The 10,501-nt window shown below is 34.9% G+C and overlaps 1 protein-coding gene across 1 annotated transcript; it reads left to right on the top strand.

Moving 5' to 3' along the window:
- Positions 1 to 5,362: 5,362 nt before the first annotated feature.
- On the top strand, positions 5,363 to 6,196 carry LOC141594875 (protein FAR1-RELATED SEQUENCE 5-like). Its single transcript, XM_074414862.1, has one exon. The coding sequence runs from the start codon at positions 5,363 to 5,365 to the stop codon at positions 6,194 to 6,196; it is 834 nt and encodes a 277-aa protein (XP_074270963.1).
- Positions 6,197 to 10,501: the final 4,305 nt, after the last annotated feature.

Here is a 10,501-nt window from a genome sequence, read left to right as displayed (position 1 = left end):
TCAAAAATAACGTGGACACTTTCTTCAATACAAAGAGTTCTCTTATTGAATACTTTGTAAGCCTTGCTATGATCTGAGTATCCTATGAAAATCGCCTCATCACTCTTGGGGTCGAACTTACTTAACCGGTTTTTACCGTTATTATGAACAAAACATTTACTCCCAAAGCAACGAAGATGGGAGATATTAGGTTTTCGACCTCTAAGGAGTTCGTAGGGGGTTTTCTTAAGAATAGGTCGGATCATAGCACGATTATGGATGTAGCAAGAAGTACTAATGGCTTCAGCCCAAAAGTTACGAGGTAAACCACTACACAAAAGCATTGTACGAGCCATATCTTCTAAAGTTCTATTCATACGTTCAACGACACCGTTTTGTTGAGGAGTTCTTGGTGCAGAAAAGTTATGCCCTACACCATTAACTCTACAATATTCTATAAAGGCTTGATTGTCAAACTCGGTGCCATGATCCGTACGAATAGGTACAAGATTTGTCTTATATTTATTTTGAACACGTTTCATAAGACAATCAAATTCATCAAATGTTTCATCTTTTGAATGAAGAAAGATAGGCCATACATACCTTGAGTAATCGTCTACAAGAACGAAGACGTACCTTGATCCTCCTCTACTCCTTACCTTCATAGGTCCACATAAATCCATGTGTGCTAATTCCAAGGCTTGATTTGTGCTTACTACTCTTTTAGGTTTGAATGATGATCTTACTTGTTTCCACCTGGCACACGTATCACACATCTTTTCTTGGTCGAACTTGATTTTAGGTAACCCTTCAACCAAGTCCCACTTCTTGAGTTTGTTCAAGGTTAGTGAGCTAATGTGACCAAACATTTTATGCCACAAACAGGGATCATCAAATGTAACTTTCATGCATGAGAAAGAGTTAGTAGACACAACATTTAAATCTACCATATAGACATGTCTTTTCCTGTGGCCTTCTAAAATAACATTGCTAGTTCCTTCAATAATAATGCGACAACTATCAGTATGGAAAACGACTTTGTTACTATTGTCGCATAGTTGAGATATGCTTAGCAAGTTATGTTTTAGACCGTCCACGAGATAAACGTCACTGATCGCGTGAGACTTAGAAATTCCGATTTTGACAACGCCGATTACTTTTCCCTTTTTGTTGTCCCCGAACGTCACTTATCCTCCGTTGAAGGGCTTGAGTGAAAGAAACAAATTCTTATCTCCAGTCATGTGTCTTGAACAACCACTATCAAGATACCATTGATTGTTTTCTTTCACTATATACTTCCTGCAGAAGGGATTAGATACAGTTTTTAGGTACCCAAGCTAAGTTGGGTCCCTTATGATTAGTTACTCTATATACTAAATCCTTTCGAACCCAAACTTGTCTAATGACTGTTTTTCTAACTCTTGAGTTATTTTGCTTAGGAGGAGTTCTAAGTTTAGGGTTTTCTCTCGGTTTAGGAATTTCTCTGGGTCTATCTTGACTGTTTCCCTTGTGAAAAGGTTTACTAGGTTTAGGTTGACAAGGGTTTTGTGAAGTGCTAGGTTTCTTGGTGTAGTCGAAGGCCATGTCATAGAACCAACGAAATTTATTGTTCCTTACTTCGTTAGGTTTATTTATGGGGGGTTTCATCATCCTCGACAACTGTGTCAACAATTTTAGCATGGTCGGCATTTTTTCGTATATCATGAGCCTTTTTGACACAATTGTTTTGGATGTGACCCGTATGACCACAGTAATTGCAAATCAGATATTCAGGAAGATCCGCATACTTCCTTTTTCGGAAATCAAAATCCGAAGGTGTTGATTTGCATTTAGAGTGATCTCTACGACTGTAGCACTCATGTCCTAACCCCATCTTCATATTATTGTCAGATTGTTCGGTTAGGAAGTTTAGGACTTTTGTGCTACCTTCCCACTTATCATGGACCTTTCTAGCATGTAGAAGTAGGTCTTTTAGGTCTTTTAGGGTTTTAATTTCCTCTTGACATTTCGTGTGATCTACATCATTATCTTTCTTAAAGTTATCACGAAAGTCTTGGAATCGTTTGTTAAGAAGGAATACAACATCGGAATGTTGTTTCTTAACATTGATCATGTCGGTCTTAGATTCCTTTAGTTGCTTTGAAAGGGAATCTATCTCTTTCTTTTGGTCTAAGATCACTACTTCATCAAATGTGACCTTAGTTTCCAAAAGTTCTTTGGCTTTTCTAAGTTCTAAAGTTATAGCTTCATTAGCTATAACTTTGGCTTGAAGGTGCTTGATGTTAAGCTTTAGGTCTGAAGTTATAGCTTCATTAGCTATAACTTTGTACTCTAATTCCTTCTTTTCAGCCATAGTAGAATCTAACGTTGTTGCTTTCTCAGCTATAACCTTAGATTTTAACTTCTTAGCTTTGGCCTTCAGAGTATGATTCTCTTCTGCAATTTCGAGAATCTGTTCCTTTAGATCTTTTAGCTCCAAGTCCTGTTCGTGACACTTATCGAGAGATTGTTCAAAGAATTCAATTAAAGCACTTTTAGACAATTTCTTAACGCGTTTTTTAAGCTTAAGATAACTTACCTCTTCTTTCTTTTCATAGGTAGTGCCTTCCTTGGATGCTACAAGAATTTTGTGCGGTCCGTTTTGGATAATCCTCCAGCACTCCCAATCGTGACCTTTCACATAGTGAGTCATCATGTTTTTCCACAATCCATAATTCTTCCCATCAAAGACGGGACACTTGAGATATTTGGAATCCATTTATCACGTGATAGGCAGCATAATATAAAACGATAAAATAAATAAAGATAGACAGATCAGCCTCTTTGCGGTTAGGCAATCAAGAGCACGAGGCTCTGATACCAATTGAAGATTCTATCGATCCGAAATACTCAAGAAGGGGGGGGGGGGGGGGTGAATTGAGGATTTAAAACTTTTGAAAGCTTTTTCGATTGTATGAATATAATTGATTATTTAAAGTTTATTGATTAAACTTTAACTAATCAACTAATGAATGTAAAACAAAATAAACAAACGAACGAAAGAGAGGAGAGACACGGTTTTTGAAGTGGTTCAATTTCACAAGTTGAAACCTACGTCCACTATTCTCGATTAATAAATTTAGTACCTTTCTACGGATTACAAATTTACTAACCCAACTCGTACAACTAACTCTAGTCAGAACTCAATGAGTACCGTTAAATACTCGAGTGACTAACTTACGCTAATAAGAAAGCACTAATGATTCTTGCAAAGGTTCACGTTAATGAACAAGTAAGAAATCAAATAAGCACTATTATCTTATAACGATAACTTAACAAATGAATATACGAGTTTAAAACACACGACCTTTCAAAAATAACAAAACGGTTTTCTGCTTTGAAACACACGATTTTGCTTTGTAAAAATAAGATCAATTTTTATGCTTAAGGTCTCTGCTTTAAATGTTGCAAAGAGCAAAGTATTTGTAGGAAGGAAAGAATAAGGCAACTCGATTTCTAGAAACCCTAATGGCCGAAAATAGGAGGTATGTTAACAAATCATATCTTCTATTATTTCTTTCCTAAAAGCCTAAAAGATAATAAAGAATATTCCAAAAGATAGAATATAATCTATTCAATTATTATCTTTACTATAAATTCTAAGATATGATAAGATTTTCTATAACAAGAATATCTTTTATCATAAATAAATATATTAAGTAAGATACATAAGATATGTAAAGATATAGAATCTTTACCAAATATATCTTAGTCTACACGAGATATCACGGCTCATATGCCTCGTGACTCGTGCAAACCCTAGCTCAATATATGGGTTAGAATTTAGGTTTTAAGAGAGGCTTTGTTGAAACTCTAATTAGTAGCATGGTCCAACTCATAAGTTGACCCAAAACGACTACTAGTCATTGTTCAACAAGGAACCGAACTCCGCACTAAACCGGGCTTTATTAAGTAAATACTTTTATCAAAACATTTAAAATAAACTTTAAATAATTTTAAAAACAATTTTAAAACATTATATGTCGTGTATAGTAAACTCAGCATCTCAATGTTATAGTAAGAGAGCTATAACATTGAGCTCTTTTACTAGTAATGTTATAGCTGCAAAGCTATAACTTTATTAATTAAAGAAACTCATTCTTGGTTATCATTACGAGATAATCACCTATACTATTCTAATCTTCAAGGAGATCTTCGAGTATAGGCTACGTCATCATTCGAGATAATCACCTATACTATTCTAATCTTTAGACAGACTTCGTCTTCACATAAATCTTGAATGAATCTTCTTATCGTTTGATCTTGAATTGAGGCTTGACTCTTGTATACTTCCATCACAACTTCCTTTGTTGCTTGTATTAGATAAATCGAATCTAAAAGACTTAGACAAACGATTACGCGCAATAAGTATATAAATTATAAAGTACCTTGACATCATCAAAACATAAACATATATACTATATGGTTTAACAAAAGGATTAAAGGAAATGAGTTACCATACAGTTTTGCATTAAGGAATGTTGTCTGCAATAGGCAAGGTGTAAAGGAAAGTAGGAAAAGAAAGAGGACTAATACTGATACTGATACTGATACTGCTGAGAATGATGCACAATCTGATGTGACAGACATAGGCCGTGTGAGGCCGATTACAAGAATTGACTGTCGTGCATTAGTGCAGTGCAAATACCAAGAAAATGGAACTTACATTGTTACCAGATTCGATGAAGCCCATAACCATCCACTTGCTTCGCCGAAATCTACAATATTCTTGAAAGGAAACCGAAAAATGACAGAGGTACAGAAACAATTTGTCACAAAGGTAAAGGTGCTAAAACTAGGTGGTGTGAAAGCCTATAGAGGTTGAAAGGAGCTGTGTGGAGGTTACGACAACATCGGTGCTACTGAGGTTGATTTCAAAAACTTTGTCAGGGACATAAAAACCTACATTGGTAATTTTGATGCGCAAATGTTTGTTGAGAATCTTATAGGGAAAAAAGACACATGCAGTTCATTTTACTTTGATTTTATAGTAGATGAAAACAAGTGCCTGGCTGGAGTGTTTTGGGCAGATCCGATCTGCATAAAGAACTACATGCTGTTCGGTGAGGTGTTATCAGCAGATGCTACATATGGAACAAACAAGTACGATATGGTGTTTGTGCCTTTCACAGGAGTTGATCACCACAAAAGGTGCATAACCTTTGGAGCTGGGTTGATAGGTGATGAAAGTATTGAGTGTTACAGATGGCTGTTCAAGGCATTTTTGGAAGCAATGGGCGGGTGCCAGCCGAGAATTATAATTACTGATCAGGACAAATCAATGAAGTCGGTAGTCCCGGAAGTGTTTAAGTAGTCAACACACAGACTGTGCATGTGGCACATAATGAAGAAACTAAGAGAAAAAGTCAGTTATCAACTGTTTCAAGATGAGGATTTTAAGAGCAGGCTCAATAGGTGTGTTTGGAACAACCAACTTGAGCCTGATGAATTCGAAGAACAATGGGGGAAGATAATGACTGATTATCAACTTGTAGAACACAAGTGTTTTTCAGATTTGTATGATATTAGGGAACAGTGGATCCCTGCCTATTTTAAAGATGTTTCCATGTCTGGCTTGATGAGGGTTACTTCAAGGTGTGAGAGTGAAAACAGTTTCTTTGACAGGTTCCTCACACCTCATTTGACCCTTGTTGAGTTTTGGGTGTGTTATGAGAGTGCTTTGGAAGCACAAAGACACAAGCAGTCCAAGTTGAACAGTGACAACAAACACTCTGAAATCCCACGGAAAACAAACTCAAACCTTGAAGTCCATGCTTTTGAAATATACTCACACAACATTTTCAAAGACTTCCAAACAGAATTGGTTGCAGCTTTATCCGATTGTCGTTTTAAAGATGTGGACAAGATTGATGAGACAAAAATATATATTCTAGCAGACTTGCAGATGCCAAATAAGTCATGGAACGTAGCATATTCACCAGATAACATGGAGATTACTTGTTCCTATTCTATGTTTCAGAGAATGGGCTTGTTGTGCAGGCACTGCCTTTGGATTCTACACAACCAAGATTTTCAGAAAATACCAGAACAGTACATAATGCAAAAATGGACAAAAGCTGCAATGAGTAAGCCTGTCTTTGATAAAGAAGGCAAACTGATAGATGTCTCTCAAAAGTTTTATGACCGGAAAAGTTTGAGTACTGAGCTGTGGCAATAGGTTTATTCTTGTGTCAGCGTTGTTGAGTGTGATGATAACGACATGAAGCTTTTGATTGAAAAACTGAGAGACAAACAGAAAAGTTCCAGCAAAGAAGAAAGACAAGGTGAAAGAAATAGAAAAGTATGTGGGCTGCAAAATATCTCAGAAGTTGGTGATTCATATTCCTAAAAAATCTAAAAACAAGGGTAGGACCAAGGGCAAGAGAATTGAATCACAAATGTTAAAAGCCCTAAAGAAGAGAGCAAAAGAGAAGAGGTACTGCAAAACATGTGGCCGCCAAGGACACAACTCTAGGACTTGCAAAGAAACAAACCATCTGACAGGTATGTATAATTTGGTTTCTTGTTAAAGCATATTACATTAATGCTAAATAATTATTAATTATACAAGTATAGCGCATAGTGTTTACCTTCGAAAATCATCACTCTTATATGGAGGCACATAAGCTCTTTGTACAACGAACATTATGGTTGTTCTGAAGGCATAGATGAGAATTTCAGCAATGTACATTTGGTTAACATTAAATGTATATCAATTTAGTTGTTCATTTTGGCCAATTTGTCCTTATAAAATCTAATATTTAATTTACATTTTGTTGCATATTTACCAAATACCACCATGAATATGACGACAATGAAGGAGATGAATCTGATGATGTGGAGGACGACGATGAAGGAGATGAATCTGATAACGAAGTGGAAGATGCAAATTTTTGATTCAAGGATAGACATCCATAATATACACTACGAGAACATTCTTAAAGGCTTGTATGTACAACTCGATTTTACTGCCAAAGTACATTACTCTTATAGCCAAAGTATATTACATTTGTATTAAAGGATCATTATTGTTGTTCTGCAAGGAACATTCTTAAAGGCTTGTATGTACAATTCAATTTTACTGCCAAAGTACATTACTCTTATAGGCTAAGTATATTACATTTGTATTAAAGGATCATTATTGTTGTTCTGCAAGGACATCATCAACTTGATTGGAATTGTTTTCTCAGAGTACAATAATTTGAAGGCGCAAAAGCCTTTTGCACAATAAACATTATTGTTGTTCTGGAAGAACATAATAAACTTTATTGAAATTTGTTCCGAAATATAACACTCTCTTGAATTAAAATTTTTTCAAACTTCATGTTGTTCGAGTTGTAGCTTCCTCAATATATATTACATTACTCACTCACATGTCACAAACGAAACTAAAAAAGTTTTTACGGCTTGAACTCATCATCTTCCTCATCTTCATCGTCGTATTCTTCCCATGGCAGTGAGTTTGAACGGAAATCCATTGCCTTCTTTAGTACAGCATCAAAACATACATTGCCTTTTGTTGAAATCATATATGAAATGTATTTCTTCTGCAGAATCAGTAGGGGAGCATCCTAGGAAAGTAAAGAAAATAAGGGGTTAGAACATGTACAAATGTGTACTAAATTATGTATTAATAATAATTGTATTACTTCTGAAACTCACATCGGCTTTTTTAAGCCCACATGTCCAATTTAGATTACCCTTAAATGTCTCCATATGTCTCATAATGTAAACACCACAATCAGTCTTGTTAGTGTTGTTCCTCCACTTCATCTTTGCAAGAATAGGCTGCAGTTTTTTGATGCGATCAACTTTTACCTTTGAAACACCGATGTCTTTCAAGTATTCTGCTAGAACATTACGCTGGCGGAGAAGGGGGAAAAACATTAGTACACTAATAATTATGAGCTACAATATCACGAAAATAAGAAAATTACGACAGACCATATTGTTGGGGAAGGTACACTCTATGTAAAGTCATTGTACATTCATAATAATGAAAAGGAACAGCATGTAGTGCTGTTAAGCAAAAGAGAGCATAAAATCTTACAAAAGACAGTGGTCTATCGTGGAAAAATTCCTCTGGTTTTCCGTTACGATGCACATTATCAATGATGATGAACTTATACTTGTTGCTGTCAATGACTAGTAAAGGGTAATGCCTTTTATATATAACTGGGAAGAAGAACTGTAGATTTTAAAACATTTAATTAGGCAACAAGAAAATTAAATATAACATGCAGAAAGAGTGTATATTGTCGATGCTAACCAAATCAATTGTATCTGGGTTAACCGAGAATTGGGTAAACTCTTCTTTCATTATATCCTTAATCACCATAAAATTTTCAACAGTGTCCAGTTCTCCTTGAAGCATCATCTGTATGCAAGACAAATAAAGTTTATGATGTTAATCAAGGGAAACAACATTACAAAATTTACTTGTTGAAATAAGTTTATATAAATATTTGACTTACACACACAGCTGTGGTGAAAAAAATCGATATGGCTCTGAAGAGTTTCTTGTAGATTCCTTGGCATTCAAAAGTTTTGCCCAACAATCGATCTCATCACTCGTTAAATACTTAGATTCTCGTAGCGTTGCCATTTCAATACGCCGAAGAGAAATGTCACCCACATGCACAAGAAGTTCCCTGGTTCAGGACTACTAGTGTTAACTACTAGTGTTAACTGAAAACAGGATACATAACATTTTAATTTTAAATATTGTACATTAGTAGTATATATATATATATATATATATATATATATATATATATATATATATATATATATATATATATATATATATATATATATGTACCAAGCTAAATCGGTATGTTTTCCTCTCTTGTACGACACATAATCAAGAATGCACTCGAAAGTCGTAAGAGGAGTAATAATGCATGTATCTGTGCTTAGTAAATTAAGATTTGCAAGGATGCTCAGAGACTCTGGTTGACTTGTTTCATATTCATGAACATTTTGATTGTTGATGACTTTGCCCTTGGTAGTGTCAGCACTGTCAAGCACATCATTGTATTCTGTACTCATCTCCTCCGTACCAGCTATATCCTTTGTATTTTTGTCCTCATCGTTAAGACAAACATTATGCTCATTTGTACTTTTGTCTTTTATCCTAGCTATGTCATCTGTCGTGCTGTCATTGTTCTCACAAACATTATTATCATCTGGTATATTCCCTTATATACAACCTACCTCCACTGTTCTCTTCTTAACCCTAACGGTCTCATTGTTGTCACGGACACCAATATCATCTGTACTCTTCTCTTTCTTTCCAACTACCTCCTCTCCTATCTCCTCATCCCCAACAGTCTCATCACCACATTTATCCTCGTAGAATTCTTAATCAGACGAATCCAGTTTCTTTGGGAAGGGCTTCTCTTGATACTGCTTCACCTTTGTTAAAACGTCATCACAAACAATGTTTCACTTGGATGAAACCAAAGTGCAAAGATATTTGATTCTCAATATTCGAAGTCCATCCATCTACAAAAGTTAGAATATCTTGAGGATAGGTAACTTATAAACAAGAATGTGCTTTTAATAATTTAAGAAAGATCATTTAATTAAACCAAAAGTACATTTGCAATTATGGGATATAAATTGTTTAGAAACTTATGTTGTTTTTTGTCGACCCACAAGTCTAATACTGACCCCCCTTGTACGTTTCCATGTGTTTCAGTGTGTAAATACCACAGTCAACAACATTTTGATGGTTTCTCCAAGTCATTTTTAATACAGCAGGCTCCATTGTTCTTACTCTTTCCTTCAAATCACCAATGTCATTCAAATATTCTACCAAAGCATTACGCTGCATGGAAAAATTCAGATTAAACTGTCTAGAGAGACCGTGCAAAAAATATGACATTGTAAAAGAAAAAATAACCAATGAAAGGCAACTGAACAATTACCATATCCCAAGGTTTGTTTCCATAACGAGTTTTTGGGTTTTCATCATGCTTTTGATTATCAAGAATGACAAACTTGTTCTTCTCCATGTTGAATACGAACAGGTAAAAATGCTTGTCGTATATTATTGGGAAAAAAACGGTTTTATATAAGAAAATATTAGAAGATACAACAGACATAAAATTTGTTACGAGAGTAAATTAGCAGCAGATAACACTATGTATTGACTATATATTTATTGTTTGAGCTAACCATATCAACTTTTGTCACATCAATAATCCAGCATGATTTAACTCATTTCTAAGATGCTTCTTGAATACTTCCAATTGTCTTTCAAATTTGAATTCTTTCCTTTGCCCTTGAAATGCTAGCTGCACACACAGAACATAATATTCTTCTATTAATATACACTTGTATAACATAAAATTATTGTAATATAGAATGAAATAAAATTTTACTTACAAATACGAGGGTTGAAGCAAAGAATCGACGTAGTGCTGAAGATTTTCTTTCAAGTTCCTTGAAATTCAAGTAAGTTGACCAACAATCAACC

This window comes from Silene latifolia, chromosome 8 (genome assembly GCF_048544455.1).
Source record: "Silene latifolia isolate original U9 population chromosome 8, ASM4854445v1, whole genome shotgun sequence".
NCBI classification, from domain to species: Eukaryota; Viridiplantae; Streptophyta; class Magnoliopsida; order Caryophyllales; family Caryophyllaceae; genus Silene; species Silene latifolia.
This window is presented reverse-complemented; position numbering and strand designations above follow the sequence as displayed.